This window comes from Pan troglodytes, chromosome 5 (assembly GCF_028858775.2).
Source record: "Pan troglodytes isolate AG18354 chromosome 5, NHGRI_mPanTro3-v2.0_pri, whole genome shotgun sequence".
NCBI lineage: Eukaryota > Metazoa > Chordata > Mammalia > Primates > Hominidae > Pan > Pan troglodytes.
In genome coordinates this window covers 38,133,219-38,159,375 of record NC_072403.2, presented here as the reverse complement: position 1 = coordinate 38,159,375, position 26,157 = coordinate 38,133,219, and the positions used below count along the sequence as shown (strand labels likewise).

Sequence of the window (26,157 nt, the reverse complement as noted above, 5' to 3'; positions counted from 1 at the left end):
CAGTTAATGAAGGAATATACTCTTTAGAGTGTGAATCAACTCATCTCCATTTGAGCATGATTTGTTGAGTCAGCATATCTTTCGTTTTTACAATATTCAAATGCTTATCACTCCTCTCTCTCTTTCTCAAGAAAAATTGTGCATTTTTCTCAGAAAAGGTAAATAATTCTCCTTCTTAAGACCATCAAAAGAATTCATTTCCATCTTCTGTCTACTTCCAAGGTATTAGAAAGGTTAAGGAACCGCTCCGAAACAATTTCTTGGATGTTTAAAATGTGGATAAAATGAATATGAAATGGAATAGTATATGTGAAAATACACTTTGAAAGCCATACAGTATAAGAGGTAAACAAAGCTTATCCCCATTTAAGAAGATGAAATTTATGCTCAAAAGATTGAGACTTACTCAAGTTCACCTAGCTGAGGAGGGAGCTGGATATCAAATTCAGGTTTTGAAACGTGATAGTTATGAGAAGACGGCAATGCACTGTCTACTTTTTTGAAGGGACACACCAGTACCACTAATTTCAATGTACCATGGCTATCCCTAACCTTCACGCCCCAACACTCAATGTTCTCTTTCAATATCCACTCACCAGGGCTGCCTATAGATGTTCCCTCGGCTGTCTCTCTCTCTCTCTCTCTTTCCTTCCCTCTTTCTCTCTTTCTGACTAGTCCTATCTCCAGAACTCAACAAGAACCACTAGAGCTACCTCTCATTCTTGCTGGAAGCCACTAAAGTTGTCCACACCAGGCCCACCAGCTACACCAGAACTATAAGGTTATGAGATTGTGGATGTGGAAATAATTACACACACACACACACACACACACACACGCTACAAGCATATAGATCCCTGAGAGTTGAGGAAAGAAAAGAGAAAGTAACTCAGTCACTTCGCTTGCTGTCCATGCCCCACACTTGGACTCTTGGTCCATCCTTCTCCTTCTTACCTCTATGATTCATCTATCATGAACAACAAGAGTGAAGAGCACAGTGCCATGGCATTCCCTCCTTATTTTCTGAAATGGAACCTAAAGAAAATGGGAATATCTGGGAAACTAGCAAATCTTTTAGTAGTTGGATTGAGACTAATGATAAACTTTTTTTTTTTTTTTTGAGACGGAGTCTCGCACTGTCGCCCAGGCTGGAGTGCAGTGGCGCAATCTCGGCTCACTGCAAGCTCCGCCTCCCGGGTTCACGCCATTCTCCTCTCTCAGCCTTCTGAGCAGTGACCACAGGCACCTGCCACCACGCCCAGCCAATTTTTTTTTGTATTTTCAGTAGAGACGGGGTTTCACCGTGTTAGCCAGGATGGTCTCGATCTCCTGACCTCGTGATCCACCCGCCTCGGCCTCCCAAAGTGCTGGGAACATAGGCGTGAGCCACCACGCCCGGCCCAATAAACTTATTTTTTTTAATACAAAATATTTTTAATTATATAAGCCAATGAAATCTTATAAGGTTTTACATAAGTCAAAAGACAACAGAAAAATTAGAAAAAAATGTTGCCATTCACTTGACAGAAAAGAAGTGTCAACATACAGCTTTGAAAAGTTAAAAAGATGACTTATATACAAATAGATAAACATGTCTCAAATATAAACTTATTTTTTAATGAACTGTTGGTAAAGTTAATATGTTTTTTTCTTTCCTAAAAGATTTTTCTTCTCAGAGATCTAAAAGAGGAAGAGGTAAACAGATTTTTATCTAACAAAAAATAATATAGACTTACTTGTTGAAGTAAAATCTCATTATGTTTTTATCTTCTCTTTTAGGATCCCGACATGCATATTCAACACAAAGTGGTAAATTATTGTATTGCTAAGAAATTAATATAGGAGTCTGTTTATGAGAAATTAAGAATCTTATAATTTTTCTTCAATTCTCTAGACACTTCATATGATAACCGAGGTAAGTATATGTAGAGATTTTTGTAAAATTAAAGGAAAATCAAGCTTCTTCCTGCCACAACATAAAAGGCTATAAAAACTGACCAAAATTTAAAAAAGAAGAAGAAGAAATCAAAGTAGTTACAGAATATTCTGAGAAATGTTCACAAATGTTCACCATCACGCTATGAGGCACCATTTTCCCCAAAGCTATGCAATTCCTCTCCTATCCAACTCCTAATTATTTAACAAAAGTAATATGAGAGAAAGGCATCAGCAAAATAGTAGAATAGGAGCTTTCTTCCCACACAGAAGCATCAATTTAGACAACTATCCACAGATGAGACAATACCGTTGTGGGAGTCCAGGAGTCCAGCAGAGAAGTTCCAGCACGCTGTCAAGTTATAAAATCCTAGAACAGATGTATTAAAGAGGGTAAGAAGAACAGTTTCACTTTACCCACATCACTCCTCCCCCAAGGTGGCACAACTCAATGCTGAGACAGACCCACTTGGCCCACAATTTCTCCCACAGAAAAAATGTGCAGAACTTAATGAGTGCCCACATCCCCCAGCCATTCAGGATGCTGTCCGATAAGCCCACTTATTTCTCACTCCACCCAGAACATTGAGATGATCAGCATAGTTGAATGGTTAGGAGAGGCTGGGAGCAGGGAAAAGAGACTGCAGAACCCACTCATCAGAAAGCCTCATCAGAAAGCCTGCCATTTGAGATGCGTGACCTATGCTCCTTGCACTACTGACCCACAGGCATGCCTTTCACACATTTCACTCTCCCATCTAGGCTGAGTCCCCAAATGAGCCACCATGGACAACAAAAGGAAACATCTCACAGTCAGTTTGACTTTGTGGGATCAGAAAAAAGGACACAAACTTGAGAATTCCAGAGCACCACCCTAGGGAAAACAAAGGGAAGGCTCTCAGAACCTGGACTGGCTTTGCAGGATTGAGAGAAAGCACAATCTTAGAAATCCCATCTAGCCTGGGTGTGGTAGTTCATGCCTGAAATCCCAGCACTTTGGGAGGCCGAGGCAGGAGGACTTCTTGAGCCTAGGAGTTCGAGACTGGCCTGGGCAACATAGTGAGACCCTGTCTCTAAAAAAAAAAAAAATCAGTTGGATGTGGTGGTGCACACCTGCAGTCCCAGCTACTCAGGAGGCTGAGGTGGGAGGATTGCTTGAGCCCAGGAGTTTGATGCTGCAGTGAGCCATGATCATGCCACTGCTCCACTCTGGGTAGCAGAGTGAGATTTTCTCTCAAAAAAAGGGAAAAAATCCCATCTGTGAAGTAGGCACAAACAAATACTGAACAGGGTGACTGTTTCTTCAAATGTGAAAACACAAGACAAGACTTCAAGGTCATAAAAATCAAGGAAACATGACACCACTAAAAGAACACAATAATATTTCAGTAACTAACCCCCAAAAATGAAGGTTTGCCTAAAAATCAATCCACAGTTGCCTGACAAAAAAAATCCAAAACAATTGTTATAAGAAAGCTCAGTGAGCTACAAGACAACACAAACAATATAATGACATCAGGAAAACAACACAAGAACAAAAGTAGAAGTTCAACAAAGAAAAAAAAAACAAAACAGAGCCATACAAATTTTGGAGCTGAAGGGTGCAATGACTAAACTAAAACAAAAAGGGAATAGAGAGCTTCCAAGATGATGGATCAAGTACAAGAAAGAATAAGAGAAGTCAAAGACCAATCATTTAAAATTATCTAGTCAGAGTACAAAAAAAAAAAAAAACCACAAAGAAAAGAAATGAAGAAATATGTACAAGATTTATGGGACACCATCAAGGGAGCTAACTTTTTGCATTATTGGAGTCTCAGAGGAAAAGAGAAATAAAATGGAATAAATGCTTATTTAAGGCATAATTGCTAAAAACTTTCCAAATCTGTGAAGAGATATAGACATCTCAATATATGAAACTCAAAACTCTCCAATCATACTTAACCCAAAGAAGACTTCTCCAAGACATTATGTCAAATTGTCAATAATCAAAGTTAAAGAGAGAATCTTGAAAGAAGCATATCACATTTAAAGGTACACCAAAAGGATATTAGCACTTCTATGCAGACATTTTCTAGGCCAGTACATAGTGGGATGATATATTCAATTTGCTGAAAGAAAAAAACTGCCAACCAATAACTCTTTACCTGTAAAGCTGTTTTTCAGATCTGAGAAAGAGATAGTCTTTATCAGACAAACAAAAGCTGAGGGAGTTTATCACCAATAGATCTGCCTTACAAGAAATGCTAGAGAATGTTCTTCAAGCTGAAATGAAAGGCCAATAATTAGTAAAATGAAAACATATCCAAGTATAAAATTCACTGGTAAGGTAAACATACAGTCAATTCAGAATATTCTAATACTGTAATGATGGTGTATAAATAATTTTTAATGCTAATATAAAAGGTAAAAGACAAAATATTAAAAGTATATAATTTGTTAATGGATATACAATTTTTTTTAATGTAAATTTTGACATTGAGAATGTAAAAAGTAGGGAGAATAATATGTAGAGTTTTTGTATGTAATCTATTTTAATAATCTAAGTTATTATTAGCTTCAGATAGACTGTTGAAACCATGTTTTATGTAAGCTTATGGTAACCACAAACCAAAAACCTATACTAGATACACAAAACAGAAAGATATTAAAGCATACCACTACAGAAAATCAGCAAATCACAAAGAAAGACAGGAAGAAAGGAAGAAAGGATATACAAAACAGCCAAAAAACAACCAAGAAAATAACTATATTAAGTCCTTAACTATCAATAATTACTTGAACGTAAATGGATTAAATTTTCTAATGAAAAGACACAGAGTAGCTAAATGTATTTAAAAACAAGTTGCAACTATCTATGCTGCCTGTAGCAGACACACTCCAGCTCTACGGATACATATAGAATGAAAGTAAAGGGATGAAAAAAAGATGCTCCATGCAAATGGAAAACAAAAGACGGTAGGGGTGGCTATACTTATATCAGGCAAAATAGACTTTTAGTCAAAAATTATAACAAGAGACAAAGAAGCTCATTATATAATTATAAAGGGGCCAATTCATCAAGAGGATATAAAAATTATAAGTACATATGCACATAATGTCAGAGCACCTAAATATATAATATTTACATAACTGAAGGGAGAAACAGCAATATAATAATCGTAGCGGACTTCAGTAACCCATTATTGACAATGGATAGAGCATCCACACAGAAAATTAACAAGGGAGAAAATAAAGTTACCAAGAATACCCAATAGGGAAAGGATAAATGTTATTGGGAAAACTGGATATCCATATGCAAAAAATAAAAAAGAAATTGGCCCTTATCATATACCATACACAAAGATCAATTCAAAATGGATTAAAGACTTTAATGTAAGACTTGCCACTGTAAAACTCCTATAATAAAACAGTGAAAAGTTCCATGACATTGGTCTTTGCAAGTTGTTTTATATGACACCAAAAACACAGTAACAAAAGCAAAAATAAGTGGTATCTCATCAAACAAAATTGTTTCTGGACAACAAAGGAAACAATCAACAAAATGAAAGCCAACTCACAGAATAGGAGAAAATATTTGCAAACCATATATCTGATAAGTGGTTAATATTTGTCTTAATCTGTTTCTGTTGCTTATAACAGAATATCTGAAACTGGGTAATTTATAAAGAAAAGAAATGTATTATTATTTCTTACAGTTATGGAGGATGGAAAGTCCAAGGCTGAGGGGGCGCATGTGGCGCAAGAGAGCCTTCTTGCTAGTGGGGACTCTCTGCAGATTCCTGAAGTGGTACAGGGCATAACATGGCAAGGTGGCTAACATGCTGTGCTTAGGTCATTCCTCTTCTTTTTTTTTTTTTTTTTTTTTTTTTTGAGACGGAGTCTGGCTCTGTTGCCCAGGCTGGAGTGCAGTGGCGCGATCTCGGCTCACTGCAAGCTCTGCCTCCCAGGTTCACGCCATTCTCCTGCCTCAGCCTCCCGAGTTGCTGGGACTACAGGTGCCCGCCACTACGCCCAGCTAATTTTTGTATTTTTAGTAGAGACGGGGTTTCACCGTGTTAGCCAGGATGGTCTTGATCTCCTGACCTCGTGATCCGCCCACCTCGGCCTCCCAAAGTGCTGGGATTACAGGCTTGAGCCACTGCGCCCGGCCCGTTCCTCTTCTTATGAAGCCACCAGTTCCACTTGCCTGACAACTCATTAATCCATTAGTGGATTAATCCATTTATGTGGGTAGAACCCTCATGATATAATCACCTCTTTAAGGCCTCACTTCTCAATGCTGTCACATTGAGGATTAAATTTCAACATGAGTTTTGGAGAGGACATTAAAACCACAGCAATATCCAAAATATATAAGGAACTCATACAACTCAAAAGCAAGATACAACTCAAAATACAGCTGAAACAAATAAGCTGATTTTAAAATGGACTAAGGTTCATATCTGTTCATGAACCTTAGTCCATGAACAGACAATTCTTAAAAGAAGACATTTATGCAGCCAACAGACATATGAAAAAATGCTCATCATCACTGGCCATCAGAGAAATGCAAATCAAACCACAGTGAGATACCATCTCACACCAGTTAGAATGGCAATCATTAAAAAGTCAGGAAACAGGTGCTGGAGAGGATATGGAGAAATAGGAATGTTTTTACAATGTTGGTGGGAGTGTAAACTAGTTCAACCATTGTGGAAGACAGTGTGGTGATTCCTCAAGGATCTAGAACTAGAAATACCATTTGACCCAGCCATCCCATTATTGGGTATATACCCAAAGGATTATAAATCATGCTACTATAAAGACACATGCACACGTGTGTTTATTGTGGCACTATTCACAATAGCAAAGACTTGGAACCAACCCAAAAGTCCATCAATGATACACCAGATTAAGAAAATGTGGCACATATACACCATGGAATACTATGCAGCAATAAAAAATGATGAGTTCATGTCCTTTGTAGGGACATGGATGAAGCTGGAAACCATCATTCTCAGCAAACTATTGCAAGGACAGAAAACCAAACACTGCATGTTCTCACTCATAGGTGGGAATTGAACAATGAGAACACTTGGACACAGGGTGGGGAACATCACACACTGGGGCCTGTTGCGGGGTGGAGGAAGCAGGGAGGGATAGCATTAGGAGAAATACCTAATGTAAATGACGAGCTAATGGGTGCAGCACACCAACATGGCACATGTATATATATGTAACAAACCTGCACGTTGTGCACATGTACCCTAGAACTTAAAGTATAATAAAAAAAAAGAGAGAGAGAGAAACAAAATAAATTAAAATAAAATGGACTAAGGACCTAAATAGACATTTTTTCAGAGAAGACATACAGCCAACTAATAAATAAAGGTGCACAATATCACTAATCATCAAGGAAATGCACCTCACACCAGATAGGATGCATTCAAAATGTCAAGGGATAACAAGTGTTGGCAAGGATATGGAGAAAAGGGAACCCTTGTACACTGCTGTTAGGAATGTAAAGTAATACAGCCATTATGGAAAACAGTATTGTGGTTCCTCCAATAAATTAAAAATAGAACTACCATATGATTCAGGAATGCTACTTCTGGGCATATATTCAAAGGAAATAAAAATCATTATCCTGAAGAGATATTTGCACTCCCATATTCATTGCAGCATTATTTACAATACCTGGGATAGAGGAATAAACTAGGTGTCCATCAATGGATGAATGGATAAAGAAAATGTGATACACAGACACACACACATACACACACACACACACAATGAAATATTATACAGCCTTAGGAAAAGAAAGAAATCTTGCCATTTGTGACAACATGGATGAACCTGGAAGACCTTAGGCTAAGTATAATTAGCCAGGCATAGAAAGACAAATACTACATGATCTCATGTATATATGGAACCTTAAAAAGTTGAACTCAGAGAGCAGAAAGGTGATTACCAGAGGTTAGGGGGTGGAAGAAATGGGCAGAAGTTGGCCAAAGGGTACAAACTTGCAGTTTTATGACAAATACGTTATATAGACCCAATGTACAGCATGGTGACTATAATGTATTATATACTTGAAATTTACTGAGAGAGTAGGTCTTACATATTCTCATCACAAAATGAAAAATAGAAGTAAGTATTTGAAGTGGTAGATATGTTAATTAGCTTGATTGTGGCAATCATTTCACAATGTATACATATATTAGAATTGCACACTGTAATACCTTAAATATATATAATTTTTATAATTATACCTCAATAAAGCCAAAGAAAAGAAAAAAATAATCTGAGTAGTCAAGAGAAATTCAACATCCCAGATCTCACAAATGCTAACTACTCATTGAGTTAATTCAAGATGGATTAAAGACTTAAATGTTAGACCTAAAACCATAAAAACCCTAGAAGAAAACCTAGGCATTACCATTCAGGACATAGGCATGGGCAAGGACTTCATGTCTAAAACACCAAAAGCAATGGCCACAAAAGCCAAAATGGACAAATGGGATCTAATTTAACTAAAGAGCTTCTGCACAGCAAAAGAAACTACCATCAGAGTGAACAGGCAAACTACAGAATGGGAGAAAATTTTTGCAATCTACTCATCTGACAAACGGCTAATATCCAGAATCTACAATGAACTCAAACAAATTTACAAGAAAAAAACAAACAACCCCATCAACAAGTGGGTGAAGGATATGAACAGAGACTTCTCAAAAGAAGAAATTTATGCAGCCAAAAGACACATGAAAAAATGCTCATCATCACTGGCCATCAGAGAAATGCAAATCAAAACCACAATGAGATACCATCTCACACCAGTTAGAATGACGATCATTAAAAAGTCAGGAAACAACAGGTGCTGGAGAGGATGTGGAGAAACAGGAACACTTTTACACTGTTGGTGGGACTGTAAACTAGTTCAACCATTGTGGAAGTCAGTGTGGCTCTTCCTCCGGGATCTAGAACTAGAAATACTATTTGACCCAGCCATCCCATTACTGGGTATATACCCAAAGGAGAATTGAACAATGAGAACACATGGACACAGGAAGGGGAACATCACACTCTGGGGACTGTTGTGGGTTGGGGGGAGGGGGGAGGGATAGCATTGGGAGATATACCTAATGCTAGATGATGAGTTAGTGGGTGCAGCGCACCAGCATGGCACATGTATACATATGCAACTAACCTGCATATTGTGCACATGTACCCTAAAACTTAAAGTATAATAATAATAATAATAATAATAATAATAAAACAAATCATGCTGCTATAAAGACACATGCACACGTATGTTTATTGTGGCACTATTCACAACAGCAAAGACTTGGAACCAACCCAAAAGTCCATCAATGATACACCGGATTAAGAAAATGTGGCACATATACACCATGGAATACTATGCAGCAATAAAAACGGATGAGTTCATGTCCTTTGTAGGGACATGGATGAAGCTGGAAACCATCATTCTCGGCAAACTATCGCAAGGACAAAAAACCAAACACCTCATGTTCTCACTCACAGGTGGGAATTGAACAATGAGAACACTTGGACACAGGAAGGGGAACATCACACACCGGGGCCTGTTGTGGGGTGAGGGGAGTGGGGAGGGATAGCATTAGGAGATATACCTAATGTAAATGACGAGTTAATGGGTGCAGCATACCAACATGGCGCATGTATACATATGTAACAAACCTGCACGTTGTGCACATATACCCTAGAACTTAAAGTATAATAATAATAAAAAGAAATCAAGGAATAAATTCTTAAAAGTTCATCACATTAAGATATGACTTGTGCAATAAAATTCCAAGGGTGCAAAGAAATACTGCTGTTGTCTACTGTTGTCATTTACATCTCATATTTCTTGGGAAAAAACCTCTCCAGTAACAGTCCACCAGAACACCAGATTTAACCAGTGCAAGAAGCTACCTCAATGTTAGGAATTTAAGGGTACACGGATAAGCAAAATAAAACTACACACTATAAGAAGGGAGGAGAATTAACATGTACTCAGCACCTACTATATGTTAGTCATTCTGGTGAGCATTTTTTCATTTTATTAATATTGAATATCTACAAACAACCCTGTCAACCACACAAAGATGAGCTACCCAAAAATCCCTCCCTGGCTGTCCAAGGCCTCCAGTAGCCTACAGGTTGCTTTGGTGCATATTAGGAAAAGGTGTTCCTTCCTGCAAGTGAATGCAGCCCCACCCCAGAGACACTGCTGGGGATTTCAGTTCCCTTAACCCTTTGTGCAGTGAGCCAACCTATATAATCATAGCACACGTGTCCTGAAGATATATGAAAGGCATCTCACTCTTAGCATATCTAAAACCCAAGCCCTAATCCCTTCTACACACTGGTGCTAGCACCTGTATTCACCTAATTGCTCAGACTATCTACCTTGGAATGATATTTAACTCCTTTCCTACTCTCTTCATCCAATCCACCATCAAATCCCATCTCTGATGCTTTCAAATTATACTCCAAATCAAACCACCTTCCACCACCATGACAATCCTTGCCCAAACACCAATATCTCTTGCCTCCTACCTTGTTTCCTTGATACTCCTCTTGCCTTCTTATAGTCTATTCACCTCACCACAGCGAGGGAGATCCTTAATAAGTACCTCTTAAATGAATAAAGTAATTTACTATTGTTATCCCTAATTTACAGAAGAGAAACTTATGCTTAAAAAACATTAATGACTTGCCCAAGGCCACAGGACTTGGAAGTGACAACCTGGATAGGAATTTAGAATTGTCCAATTCCAAATTTTAGGCAGTCAGAGAGTTTATTCTTATGTAATTTAGTAGTATCTTAATTTTTAATTTCCTGTTTACAGATCTTTAGTGTACAAGCCTACAATCTTAGTATCTTTCTAATCTGGGCTCCCTTGCATTCTTAAGGAAAAACTTGAATCAGTAAACATTTTATTGTTGTTTTAATAAGTCATACTTTAAAATTCATAAACCCAAATGACTATTTCTCTGACTTTCCAGTCCCCCTAACATAACCTGTAAATCTCAGTCATCCTAAGTTTCTAGGTTCCCACGCCCTACTAGTCTTCCCTCCATTATTTCTAGACATAGGAATATAAATGTACTGGTCAACTTGAGACTATAGAAATCTTCTGGCAGGAAGATATTAATATTAGGTAAGATCATTATGTTAGTTTAGGTACATGAAATTTAGTACTCAAAGTTTAGTTTAACTTAAATATATCACATATAAAAGCTGCCATGGTTATTCCAAAATTTTTTTGAAATTAAATTTATTCTTAGTATTTTTCTAGCAAATGTAAGTGCAGCGCATGAAAGTTTTTATAACAAATTTCAAGTGCAGCATATTAAAATGTTCGGCATTTCAGTGGTATTTTCCATTTTTGTGGCAACTCTATTAACATCTTGATGTATTTTCCCTTTCTTTTTTCATTGAGACAGAGTCTTGCTCTGTGGGCCAGGCTGGAGTGCAGTGGCACTATCTCAGCTTACTGCAATCTCCGTCTCCCAGGCACAGGCAATTCTCCTGCGTCAGCCTCCTGAGTAGCTGGGATTACAGGCGTGCACCACCAGGCCCAGAGAATTTTTGTATTTTTACTAGAGACAGGGTTTCACCATGTTGGCCAGGCTGGTCTCGAACTCCTGACCTCAGGTAACACACCCACTTCGGCCTCCCAAAGTGCTGGGACTACAGGCTTGAGACACCATTTTTAAAATCCCCATAGAACCATGAGAAACAAGAAACATTATTATAAAACAGAGAATGTGTTTTGTACTTAATTCCCATCACAATGACTGCCAAGTATGGAAGGAGAGTACTCATTTTCAGAAAAGAAGCTGAAAAAAAAATACTATTGTCTTTACATTTCTGAGTAGATCTTTAACTATACTTTAGTGAAATAGCAAGTGATATTATGATTCAACATAATTTAAATCAACTACAAAGTATCAATATTACTATTTACTTTTACACTTTTATGAAAACAACAGTGATAACATGACTAGTTTTCCATGTAATTTGCTTTGTCTCCAGATCTTTTAGAAAGTCTGTTTCCATGACATCACTAAGAAACAAGTTTTAGATCATAGGATACACATTCAATCGCAATCAATATACACATTTGCATTCATTATAATTTGCCATATTGTCACTGAACTTGAATTCTCAGTCAGCTGAGTAAATATTTTGCCATTCCTTCTTTTATTTGACCTCAACTTACCTTATAACTATACATTCTTCTGTTTCAATGTTTGCATGTATAGTTTATTATTTCTTCTCACTACATGTATTTACCTTAATTAAACTCTGCCTGTTTTTTTAATGTCATTAAACTTATAAATTAAGCCATGAGGAGATTTTGTCTCCAGTTTCTTGCCTAATTGGATATTTGAGGGTGTTGATTGGGTAATCCTCTGTAGTGATACCAAAACTACAGAAATAGAATATCCAAATTGATTTTTCTTTATTTTGTTTATGTTTTCAGAGGGATCCAAAAGAGATTACAGTAAGTATTATCTTGCTTCTTAACAAAAATTTGCTTCCTATTAGTAACATTTCCCTAGATTGTAAATGCTTTGGAGGAAAGAGAAATCCTGTCATATGTCAAGTCATATGAATATTAAGCAATAGATAAAGTTTTCTAGTGCTGGTTTAGAATGATCTGGCTGGGAGAAAAGGAAAACAATAGAAGTGATGAGCAAGAGAAAAGGAAAGTAATAAAGATAAAAGGGAGAGAGAGAAGAAAATAGAGAGGGAAAAAAGGGAGGGAGGAATTAGGGCAGTAGGAATGGCATCTGCCTACTAAAAATTAAACCCATTTTTAGAGATGGAAAGCATATGCAGTAGCTGGTGGGAGTGGCTGTCAGTACCCATCACCAGATCAGTGATGACTCCCGGGGCCTAGACTTTAACTCCTGAGAAGGGGGTGACAGCAACTGAAGCTGATATGTAAAGATTAGGGATCCAAACTCTCATGATTCACCTCATGTTTTCTGTGTGTGTATTTTAGCACCATCAACCAACTCTCTAGGTAAGTGCTTTGTGGTTTTCTTTCAATTCCACTGTCATCTGGTTTGCAAGCCCTATTTTTTCTGTATTTTTTCTCTTTTAAGAAAGTTTTTAAAATTAAGTATAAAATAATTAACACTTGTATATCCACACCTTAGATGTGACAAATTGATAATATTCTTGTCATATTTCTCAAGTTATCATAGACATATTCCACTCCCTTCTTCCCAAAGGCTTATTAATATATTTTAAATATTTAAGTCTATTTACATATATTTATAGTCTCTACCTATCACTGAACAAAATATAGTATCTTTTTTTAACGTTTAATTTTACAAAAATGGCATCTGTCTGATAGTATCATTACAATTTGCATTTTTCTCTCAAAATGTAGTTTTGAAATCCAGGTTATACACTTTGTTGAATAATATTCCACCTTATGAATATACAATATTTTTCTATTATTTCTACTACCGATGCATTCTCAATGTTTCCAATTTCTGCTATCACAAATAATGCTGCAAAGATAGTCCTTAAGTAGGTGGAAAAGAGTTTATCCGGGGTACATACCCTGAAGTAGGATTAGTGTTCACATTGTATATGAGCATTTATGTAATTTATGCATATTTTAAATTTTAGTAGCTATTAATTAAGCTCCTTGGTAGTTACATAGAGGCATACAAAAATAAATAAATGTTTCCAATTTCTCTGCATTAGTAACAATCCCAGATTTTGTCATATTTTTCTATTATTGCCACTTGAATACGTATACAATTTTTAAAATCTGCATTCCCTGCTCACTCCTGAAATTGAGTATCTTCTCATAGGCTTACTAGCTAGTTAGGCTTCACCCTATATAAATTGCTTGTTCATTTACTTTACCCATTTATCTATTAGTTATTGATATGTGGTAATTATTATTAAGAAAGATCAACTTGTATATGTTATGTTAAATATCTGCAATTATCTCATCCAATTCTGTCTCTTAGCTTTAAATTTTTATGCTGTCTCTGACTTTTAGAAGGCCTCTACTCACTCTCCCCCAACACCACACAATTTATTGTAATAAAATTTGTCAATCTCTTGTTTTCTTTTAGAGTTTCTGCTTTTTAGTTTCTTTGGCCTTATCTGGGTATCACAAAGATTTTATCTAATACTTTCTCTTAATAGTTTTGAAATTTCCCTTTCTACATATAGAACTTTAATCCAAATGGGGCTTTGTTAATTGTTTTTTGGTTTTGGTGAGTGATTTTAGTAATAATACAGGTGAGATCTAATTTTCCTTTCATCTGGAAAACAAACTAGAGGGATTTCGTCTCATCTTGTTCCAACTAGATTTATTGACTGGTGCATTCTTTCTCTGCTGATTTGTAATGCCATCTTCATCTTATATATTTCATTTTTCCATGGATTTTATTTTCTGTTCCAGTGATCTTTTGTTTTTTACTGAACCAATACTCCATTGCTTTCACTACTAAAACTTTATAACATTTATTACAAAAAATAGCACATTACCTTTGTTCTTTTTCAGAAATGTGTTGGCTATTCTTTGACCTTTTCTCTTACACAAGAATTTCATAATTTCTCAAAATCTATGAGTCATATTAGGATTTCATTGAAATTTCATTGAGCCTGTAGATTAATTTGTAAAATCAATTATTCCCATGCATTAACATGGTTGCCTACTATTCAAATTTTCTCATATACCCTTCAATAATGTCATATAATTTTCTTCAGAAAGGTCTTGCATGTCTTTTGTTGCATTAATTCTTATACACATACTTGTTTTTTGTTTCGGATGTGAATACTATCTCTCTACATGGATTTTACAAATAATTATTGTTAAGATCCAAAATTGACACCCTAACATCACAATTAAAAGAACTAGAAAAGCAAGAGCAAACACATTCAAAAGCTAGCAGAAGGCAAGAAATAACTAAAATCAGAGCAGAACTGAAGGAAATAGAGACACAAAAAACCCTTCAAAAAATTAATGAATCCAGGAGCTGGTTTTTTGAAAGGATCAACAAAATTGATAGACCGCTAGCAAGACTAATAAAGAAAAAAAGAGAGAAGAATCAAATAGACGCAATAAAAAATGATAAAGGGGATATCACCACCGATCCCACAGAAATACAAACTACCATCAGAGAATACTACAAACACCTCTACGCAAATAAACTAGAAAATCTAGAAGAAATGGATACATTCCTCGACACATACACTCTCCCAAGACTAAACCAGGAAGAAGTTGAATCTCTGAATAGACCAATAACAGGAGCTGAAATTGTGGCAATAATCAATAGTTTACCAACCAAAAAGAGTCCAGGACCAGATGGATTCACAGCCGAATTCTACCAGAGGTACAAGGAGGAACTGGTACCATTCCTTCTGAAACGATTCCAATCAATAGAAAAAGAGGGAATCCTCCCTAACTCATTTTATGAGGCCAGCATCATTCTGATACCAAAGCCTGGCAGAGACACAACCAAAAAAGAGAATTTTAGACCAATATCCTTGATGAACATTGATGCAAAAATCCTCAATAAAATACTGGCAAACCGAATCCAGCAGCACATCAAAAAGCTTATCCACCATGATCAAGTGGGCTTCATCCCTGGGATGCAAGGCTGGTTCAACATACGCAAATCAATAAATGTAATCCAGCATATAAACAGAGCCAAAGACAAAAACCACATGATTATCTCAATAGATGCAGAAAAAGCCTTTGACAAAATTCAACAACCCTTCATGCTAAAAACTCTCAATAAATTAGGTATTGATGGGACATATTTCAAAATAATAAGAGCTATCTATGACAAACCCACAGCCAATATCATACTGAATGGGCAAAAACTGGAAGCATTCCCTTTGAAAACTGGCACAAGACAGGGATGCCCTCTCTCACCACTCCTATTCAACATAGTGTTGGAAGTTCTGGCCAGGGCAATCAGGCAGGAGAAGGAAATAAAGGGTATTCAATTAGGAAAAGAGGAAGTCAAATTGTCCCTGTTTGCAGATGACATGATTGTTTATCTAGAAAACCCCATCGTCTCAGCCCAAAATCTCCTTAAGCTGATAAGCAACTTCAGCAAAGTCTCAGGATACAAAATCAATGTACAAAAATCACAAGCATTCTTATACACCAACAACAGACAAACAGAGAGCCAAATCATGAGTGAACTCCCATTCACAATTGCTTCAAAGAGAAGAAAATACCTAGGAATCCAACTTACAAGGGATGTGAAGCACCTCTTCAAGGAGAACTACAAACCACTGCTCAAGGAAATAAAAGAGGATACAAACAAATGGAAGAACATTCCTTGCTCATGGGTAGGAAGAATCAATATCGTGAAAATGGCCATACTGCCCAAGGTAATTTACAGATTCAATGCCATCCCCATCAAGCTACCAATGACTTTCTTCACAGAATTGGAAAAAACTACTTTAAAGTTCATATGGAACCAAAAGAGAGCCCGCATCGCCAAGTCAATCCTAAGCCAAAAGAACAAAGCTGGAGGCATCACACTACCTGACTTCAAACTATACTACAAGGCTACAGTAACCAAAACAGCATGGTACTGGTACCAAAACAGAAATATAGATCAATGGAACAGAACAGAGCCCTCAGAAATAACGCCGCTTACCTACAACTATCTGATCTTTGACAAACCTGAGAAAAACAAGCAATGGGGAAAGGATTCCCTATTTAATAAATGGTGCTGGGAAAACTGGCTAGCCATATGTAGAAAGCTGAAACTGGATCCCTTCCTTACACCTTATACAAAAATCAATTCAAGATGGATTAAAGATTTAAACGTTAGACCTAAAACCATAAAAACCCTAGAAGAAAACCTAGGCATTACCATTCAGGACATAGGCGTGGGCAAGGACTTCATGTCCAAAACACCAAAAGCAATGGCAACAAAAGCCAAGATTGACAAATGGGATCTAATTAAACTAAAGAGCTTCTGCACAGCAAAAGAAACTACCATCAGAGTGAATAGGCAACCTACAACATGGGAGAAAATTTTCGCAACCTACTCATCTGACAAAGGGCTAATATCCAGAATCTACAGTGAACTCAAACAAATTTACAAGAAAAAAACAAACAACCCCATCAAAAAGTGGGCGAAGGACATGAACAGGCACTTCTCAAAAGAAGACATTTATGCAGCCAAAAAACACATGAAAAAATGCTCATCATCACTGGCCATCAGAGAAATGCAAATCAAAACCACTATGAGATATCATCTCACACCAGTTAGAATGGCAATCATTCAAAAGTCAGGAAACAACAGGTGCTGGAGAGGATGTGGAGAAATAGGAACACTTTTACACTGTTGGTGGGACTGTAAACTAGTTCAACCATTGTGGAAGTCAGTGTGGTGATTCCTCAGGGATCTAGAACTAGAAATACCATTTGACCCAGCCATCCCATTACTGGGTATATACCCAAATGACTATAAATCATGCTGCTATAAAGACACATGCACACGTATGTTTATTGTGGCATTATTCACAATAGCAAAGACTTGGAACCAACCCAAATGTCCAACAATGATAGACTGGATTAAGAAAATGTGGCACATATACACCATGGAATACTATGCAGCCATAAAAAATGATGAGTTCATATCCTTTGTAGGGACATGGATGAAATTGGAAACCATCATTCTCAGTAAACTATCGCAAGAACAAAAAACCAAACACCGCATATTCTCACTCATAGGTGGGAATTGAACAATGAGATCACATGGACACAGGAAGGGGAATATCATACTCTGGGGACTGTGGTGGGGAGGGGGGAGGGGGGAGGGATAGCATTGGGAGATATACCTAATGCTAGATGACGAGTTAGTGGGTGCAGCGCACCAGCATGGCACATGTATACATATGTAACTAACCTGCACAACGTGCACATGTACCCTAAAACTTAAAGTATAATAAAAAAAAAAAAAACAAATAATTATTGTTGGAATATAAGTTATATGTTGTATATTTGAGAGTAGATTTTGTATCTAGCCACCCTGCTGTGCTCTTAGAGTTCTAATAATTTTCAGATTCTTTTGAATTCTATATGTAAAAAATCATGTCATCTGCAAAATCTGATAATCTTGAGTTTCCTTTTCCAATTCTTAAAACCATTTTCTTGTCATAGCTTGGGCTATGTATATCTATGGGTAAAATTCCTTCTCTTTACTTTTGCTTTATTTTTGTTCCTTTTTCTAGCTTGCTGTATGAAACTCTTAATCAATTTCCAGACTTTCTCATCTTCTTTTTTTATTTTATTTTTATATGGGACACCATGAATTTTCATGCCATCCTTACACACGGGCCACGCTAATCTTCTCTGTATCATTCCAATTTTAGTATATATGCTGCCGAAGTTGGCGCTCTTATTTTCTAATATAAGTATCTAAGTAACTTCTAAATGCTGCTGAAACTCATATCCTCATATCCACTCATATCCTCATGACTATTTTTTTACTTCAATTCTACACTCTGATATTAGCATTGTTCTAACACCTTTGTTTTAATTAGTATTTGCCTATTTTTCTTCCTTTTATTTTGAACCTTAAAAGTTTGTTTTTGTCTTGTGTCTTTTTTAAATGGCATATTGCTTGACTTTGTTCATATTAACAATGTAAAATTTTCTGTTTCCTAATAGATGAATTTAGTTCATTTTATATTGTGAATTGTTATATGTTTATCTAAATGTTTCCAATTTATATTGTGTTTTCAACTTACAGTACTATGCTCTGTTCTTTCATTTTTAAATCTTCTTTCCTACCTTCTGCTGGTATATTAGATTTCCTTGTTTCTTTTGTTTTACTTAGTGTTTTTCTGGATTTTGTTTTATGTATCCTGATATTTGTAACATGCGTACTATTTAATTTTTCTTTAAAAATTAAAGATAATCGGTATCTTCTTCCAAGACTAGATAATAACTTTTATTTGACCATCTTCCCTCCAAACTATTCTTTCCAAATTCTCCATCTTGTTTGTGGTATCCTTTTTAAAGACAAAATAATCATTTATTTTCACAATTAATTATTACTTAGACTTACAACAATATTTCAGCATTGTTTTTGCTTAACATTATTTGCTACATCCTGTGTCTTTTCTCTTCTATTTCTTGCCCAAATACAATCCTTTACTGGTTCTTTAAACTCTACATGTATGTGAAAAATTTTCTAAGCCTTCATATGGCTGAAAATAGCTTTACTTTACCTTCAGCCTTAAATGAAAATTTAGCTAGGTATAGAATTGAACATTATTTTCCCTCTGTACTTTGAAGATTTATTCCATTTGCTTGTTGTTTATTATTTATTATTGTTGATAAGAATCTATCACTAGTTTGATGTTTGTTCCTAAGTAAATATATTTTCAAGATTCTCTTTATTTTTGTGCTCTGCATTTAATTATAATGTTTATAGGTGTGAGATTAACTTTTTATGAGTGTGAGGTTATCCTGAGCAGGATAAATGAAGTGAATCTCACACCCACGATGGAAAATCCTGAATGCTTCCATTTACTCTGAGCAGGATAAATGAAGTTAATCTCACACTCATAAACATTCAAGAGTTTCCATTCTGTGGACTCAATCTTTCTAATTACAGAAAAATTTAACTTTAATTGCTATGAATTTTGCCCATATTTATATCTATATCTAACAACAAACTGTAGTCTCTACTTCTAAAATTACTATGTATGTAAAGATTTTCCTTCCATCTTGCAGATCTTGTGACTTCTCTTTAATATCTCTTACCTGCACTGATTAAGTTAGCCCCGGATCTTAAAATCTCAGTGGTTTTCCCTAATAGAATTTTATTTCTTACTTATGAGAAGTCCAAAACAGGAATTCCAGATTGGCGGATGGCCCTTCTCTCAGCAATGTCTTAGGCACTCAAATTCATCTTAACTAATGACTCCACCATCTTCAAATAATGGCTCCTAAGTTCATCATGTTAGTCCACCTTAAGTGAACAGAAAGAAAAAAGCTTGAAGATCATGAGTGGATGACTTTACAAACAAGCCTGGATGACTTTCATATCACTTCTAACAACATTAGATTGGCTAGAACTCAAGCATATAGCCACACCTAACTACAAGGGAATTTTGGGGAAATAGTCAACCATGTTGTATTAGTTTTCTATAGCTGCTCTAACAAATTACCACAAACTTAATGGCTTAAAACAACACAAATTTATTATCTATCAGTTCCATAGGTTATAAATCTGTCATATATGTCTCCCTGGACAACAATCAGGTTGTCAGCAAGACTGCATTCTTTCTGGAGGTTCTAGGAACAAATCTGTTTCCTTGCTTTTTCAGCTTCTAGAGGCTGGCCACATTCCTTGGTTCATGGCTCCCTTCTTCTATCTTCAAAGTGAACAAAAATGAATCAAGTCCTCACATCACACCATTCTGCCCTTCTTCCACTGTAGTACCTCTTTCTCTTACTCTCTTTTATCTCCCTCTTCTACTCTTAAAAATCTTTGTGATTATATTAGGCCCACTCAGATATACCAAAATCATCATCCTATTTTAAGGTCAGCTGATTAGCAACTTTAACTTCATCTGCAATATTAATTCCCTTTTTCCATGTAACCTAACATATTAAACAGGAAGATAATCCCAGGTTCTTACAATGCATGAGGCCTATGGCCTTGATTTCTGCTGGTGATCAGGTGTTTAAGCCTCAATCCCCCAATAAGGTATCACATGGGTGGTAAAACTTCTCATTCATTACCAAGAATATGGGTTCCTTCTTGATATACTTTTCTTGAATATATTACTTCTCTTTTTAGTTTTCAAGCTCAGCTCTACTTTATAAACTTTTAAAAATACCATGTTCAAAGTAATCACTTAAAGGAAAGGATGAAATATTCCCCTCAATAGCAAGCACCCTTTCAGTAAGCCCCGAGGTTCTAAATACTTTCACTACTTTGACTCTTTAGCTTCTAATATTATTCAAGAACTTCCTGATTTGGTCTCTTGCTATTCTTCATCTCCATAGGGCACAAGTGAATTTTGGAAAGTGGAAACCCCTGTTGAAGCAGTTAGGTGGTAATTGTTTGGTGTAACAAAAAATCTTTTTGAACAAAGGGAAAACAGAAAGAAAATTAAGGAGAGAGAGGAAGAGGTGGAGGAAAGGTAGAGAAGGAAAGAACAGAGCAGCAGAATCACCAATGAAAGAAGACTTATAGGGAGAGAAAAATGTCCTCAGATTGAGAAACTAGCAATCTCCAAAAATATTTTTATTCTCTTACCAAAATTGAAAGACAGGTTGCATAGATCTTGTAGTCCCACCTTACCACAAAAGTATTGGAATCCATATGTAGATATCCAGCTGCTCACCACATTGCATTGCAATTGATACCAGGAAATGAGTTGTGACTCATTTCTATCCTCTTTTCCACAACCTTTCTGCAATGTAGTGTCTATGGCATCTAAGTTCTCCCTGGGACAAACAGAACTCATTCTTCTTTTGATGTGTTTTATTTTAGCACTGTCTCGATCAAGTATTGGTAAGTTCCTTTACTTTTCTTCAATTCTGCTGACATTTAGCCCCATTTAATCAAGAGGATATCTTCCTAAACTTCCCAGACTTCTTCGCTGCAGCACAGCAGAAGCTTAAGCTTCACATTTCTCCAATTTCTTTGTTCTCCATAACCAGACACTTCAATAATCAGTCAAAAGTAAATGCAAGTTTCTAGTGGTTTATTATGATGACATGAAGAGAGCAATTTCCAAACCTGAAGTGTTGGAAAAACAGAGTAAATAAAGGATAAGAGCAAAAAGTTAGTAAGAAAAATAAGATGAGGATGAAGATAATATAGAATGAGGGATAAATGATATTAGCTGTGTCCTCAGAATTTTAAAGCTTTACATGGCTAGCACGAAAGGGCAGCCTTCCCTGAGGCATCCCCAAGTCAGGCTGGCAGCAGTGGAAGAGATGGCTAATTCCCTATCTCCCTGAGCTGCAACTGACACTAAGGGTTTGATGCTCCTAGGCGTTCCTGGTTCTGATACTCATTCCTGCCCTGTCCCCTGCAAAAAAAAAAAAGAATGGATAGTTTTTGAGCCAGACAACCACATGAATTTTTTGTTTATATTTACTTTTAGGAGAGCAAGGGGGGAAATTTCGTATTTCCAAATTCTAAGTCTCTTTAGTGTGTCACAGAACTAAGGAACATTCCCTAACCCTGCTGAGCTTTTGTCCCTCACCTCCTTTTCCTTCCCCATCATTGAGCATTTTGTCTAAAATTAATGAGACCTTCGAAGAATGAGAAGTCCACCGATTAAAGAATAAAGAGAGGATTAAAATGGTTTTAGCTGGCAATCATAGTTTCAGCAAAACAGTAATAAATTCATTAACTTAGGAATAGGAGGGAAGAAGAGAGAGGCTTGTGAAGAGACCAGGGAATGGGAGTAGGGGACAAGGAGAGGTTTGTAATTAAAGCAAGTCATCTTTCTTGACTATTTACAGATATTACACATGAGGAAAAAATGAAATTTAAAGATATTATTTAACTTGACCAAAGGTATATAGCTAGCAAAAGAGTAAAACTGAGGTTCTAAACACTGGCCTTTGGACTCCAAGTCCTGAGGTTTTCCAACTACCCCCAGGACATCATTAAATGTATTTACTCTTCCAATCCAAAGTATTCTTTGGAAATAAAATGTTTGTTCCAAGGAATTTAGAAAATCATGCATATGTTAAAAATATATTACTTCAATTTTTAAAATGTAATTTGAAAATCTTAAAATGTAAATTAATATAAAATATCAGAATTAATGTGCTAATCCAATACTGTGCCATAACCTTATCCCATGAATAAGGCTGTTTTGTTGTATATACAACTGTTAACAGGTGCCCTTAGAAAGCTATCAAGCTCAATATTTTATTACTTTTATAATTAAAACATGTTTTATCTAGTTTTACTTTGTTTGCATCTAACTTATGGAAAGGGTAAAATATTTGGGAGTTGAAACATGCTAAACAATAAACTCAAATCTTCAGTTTCTTCAGCAAAATCTGCAGAGGACCCATGTGAGACAGGCTTGCCATAAAAACCCTCCAAAGGGGAAATCATTTAGAGCACTGCAGCTGCTATACCTAAGACAACATAAGTATTTCATAGACAGCATAGATTCTAGTGCGGTAAGACAGAAAATAAACACATAAGCAAACAAATACAATGATTTCCCTTTCTAGATAATTCCTACTATGATTACTAGACTATCATAGTAAATTCTATGGAGAAAACAAATTAAGATAATATGATAGAGCAAGACCAAGAAGTGAGGGCCTTTAGCTAGGAGATTAGAAGAAATTTCCCTGAGGAGATATCTGAACTGACTCTGAATGGCGAAAAGGTGGCAGCCACAGGAGGATCTTAGGGAAGAGTATCTCAGGCAGAAAGAACACCAAGTTCCTGAGAGGGGAAGAAGAGTAGCATGTATGAGAGATTGCAGGAAGGCCAGTTGCGAAAGATCGTGGAGGAGTTTGAAAGGTAGGGAGAGGCCAGATCACAAAAAGTCTTTTAGAATAAAATATGGAGAACAATTCTGAGCACCACAATAAGCCATTGTTTTCATCAGGGAAGGGATAAAGCCACATTTATGCTTTAAAAAGGCAACCCTGGCTTCTGGTAGAGAATGAAATGGGAGAGAATGACCATCATATTTATTTATGATGGCAAGAAGGAGAGAGGTACAGAGTAAAGTCTCATATGTGCTTCAAAGACAACAGGAGTTTCTACTGGAGAAGACTGTTTGGAAACAGCAATGGGGAGCAAAAATGACATTTACCTACATTCAGGCATGTATATGGGTATGGATTTTTTCTAAAACAAACATACAAAAAACCAGACATCACAGCCTCAACAACAGAGTGAGACCCTGTCTCTACAATGAATAAAAAATTAGCCGGCATGGTGGTGTGCACCTGTGGTCCCAGCTACTTGGAAGGCTGAGGTGGGAGGATCACTTGAGCCCAAGAGGTCAAGGCTACAGTGAATTGTGATTACGCCACTGCACTCCAGCCTGGGTGACAGAGTGAGACCCTGTCTCAAAAAAAAAAAAAAATCTAAGAGGGCTGTAAGAGACATGGTTTTTTAAAAATGTTATAATTTTTAATTGACAAAATTGTATATATTTATGGTATACAACATAATGTGTTGATATATGTATACATTGTAGAATGACTAAATCAAGCTGTTAACATATCCATTTCCTCACATACTTTTTGTGGTAAGAACACTTAAAATCTACTCTCTTAGCAAATGTCAAGTATAACACATTATTAACTACGATCACCATGTTATACAATAGATCTCCTGAAAGTATTCCTCCCATCTAACTGCAATTTTGTATGCTTTGAGCAACATCTGAGATACAGTATTTTTTTTTTTAAATTGAGATAGAATCTCATTCCGTTACCCAGGCTGGAGTGCAGGGTGCAACCTCGGCTCGCTGCAACTCCACCTCCCGGGTTCAAGCGATTCTTGTGCCTCAGCCACCCAAGCAGCTGGGATTACAGGCGTGCGCCACAATACCCAGCTAATTTTTGTATTTTTAGTAGAGACAGGGTTTTGCCATCTTGCCCAGGCTGGTCTTGAACTCCTGGCCTCAAGTGATTTGCCCTCCCCGGCTTCCCAAATTGCTGGGGTTACAGGCATGAGACACCGCACCCAGGCTTGAGATACAGTATTTTAAAAGACAGGAATATTAAAGCAAGACGGTGAAGAAAACGTTTGGAGAAGTTAAAGATACAGGAAAATTTGCTGATATGAATTTCAGACAGCATGGTGTGTTTTAGGGAGCAAGGAGAGGTGGAAGGAACGTCCGATTAGGAATTATAAAAAGCATTATGATAATAAGCATCCTTAAGATGAGGATTGTCTTTGGATGGTGAGTAAATTAAATGAGGATATGACACATTTTGGGATTAATCTCAAAGGATGATGAGTAATTAGTTACATAGAGTATTTAGCTGAAAGATGCATAGGGCCACAGGAAGCTATTCATCCCTGAAGTTCAAGATGATGTGTGGTCCTACAGAATGGATGAGGCCCTCTTGAGAGATAATTCTCATAGGCAATTCACTGGACTGTGATAACTCGAGAAAGGGCCTGTCAAACCAGGACCTCAAAAGACTTGATCCTATTATTTCCTTGAAAATCTTGAACTAGCGTAGTGCCCAAGATAGAGGAGACTATGGTCCATTACCCATACATGTATAAACAGATAAGGACTGCAATCTGAAATGATGATATAATAATATGTGTTAAGCATTATGCTCCAGGCTCTGTCCTAAACATTTTTTCTTCATAATAATCCTAGAAAGTAGATATTATAAATCCCATTTTTAAAATGAATAAACTTAGGCATAAAAAAAAAAACAGGCAGAGTAACACAGCTAGTAAGTAGAGGAACCAGAATTCAAACCCAAGCATTCTAGTAGTTGATGGCCCATTGTACTTAATGAGACCTAATCAAGGGTCCCCTTTCTAAAATGATTTCGGTGAGAATTATATACTTTATAAACCAATTAACTCAGACTGATGTGGATTTTTATTATTATTCCTCAGTGCCAACTCCAGGAACCATATTTCAGTTTATTTTCTATTTCTCAATTTAGGAAAGAGAAATGAGAGCAAACAGATAATAAGAAGGGAGTACATAGGGAAACTAAGGAAAGTTTAATCAAGACTAAGGTCCTCCACCTCCTAAAAGCAAGTAGAGGAAAAAGAAAAAAAAAAAAAAAGACTAAGGGCCAAGCATGGTGGCTTACACCTGTAATCCCAGCACTTTGGGAGGCCGAAGTAGGAGGATCCTGGAGGCCAGGAACTCAAGACCAGCCTGGACAACATAGTGAGGCTCTGTCTCTACAGAACAATTAAAAGAATTAGTAGGGCATGGTGGCATGCCTGTAGTCCTAGCTACATGGGAGGCTGAGTTGGGAGGATCACTTGAGCCCAGTAGTGAGAGGTTATATATAGTGAGCTATGCAACCACTGAACTTCAACCTGGGCAACAGAGTGAAAACCCGTCCCCCCAACCCCAGCCCCCCCAAAAAAACCTAAGGTCTTCCAAGTTCCCTTAACAGTTTCAGTCTTTACAAAGGCTGAGAAGAAAAGGAAAAGGGAATCACCTTCTCTGCTCATTGTCAGTCCTACATGTCATTCTGG

The 26,157-nt window shown here is 36.7% G+C and overlaps 1 protein-coding gene, 1 long non-coding RNA gene and 1 other non-coding gene across 14 annotated transcripts in view; 1 reads left to right on the top strand and 2 right to left on the bottom strand.

Annotated features, from left to right (window-relative positions):
• Positions 1-26,157, bottom strand: part of LOC104006792 (uncharacterized) — a 164,391-nt gene that overhangs the window by 46,078 nt on the left and 92,156 nt on the right. For all 6 annotated transcript variants that reach the window (XR_008548462.2, XR_001718361.4, XR_008548460.2 and 3 more), the window contains exon 2: positions 2,246-2,305. This is a non-coding gene — a long non-coding RNA (uncharacterized LOC104006792). The remainder of the gene's footprint in view (positions 1-2,245; positions 2,306-26,157) is intronic.
• The window catches only part of TSBP1 (testis expressed basic protein 1), an 81,880-nt gene that overhangs the window by 4,008 nt on the left and 51,715 nt on the right, over positions 1-26,157 (top strand). For 4 of the 7 annotated variants that reach the window (XM_063812031.1, XM_063812029.1, XM_063812028.1 and 1 more), the window contains exons 5-10: positions 1,663-1,695; positions 1,780-1,809; positions 1,895-1,915; positions 12,432-12,452; positions 12,957-12,977; positions 21,400-21,489. In XM_063812031.1, the coding sequence (XP_063668101.1) occupies positions 1,663-1,695; positions 1,780-1,809; positions 1,895-1,915; positions 12,432-12,452; positions 12,957-12,977; positions 21,400-21,489 (216 nt within the window). 7 annotated transcript variants of the gene reach the window in all.
• Positions 18,246-18,352, bottom strand: LOC112209614 (U6 spliceosomal RNA). The gene has a single exon (XR_002944445.1). It is a non-coding gene; the product is annotated as a U6 spliceosomal RNA (small nuclear RNA).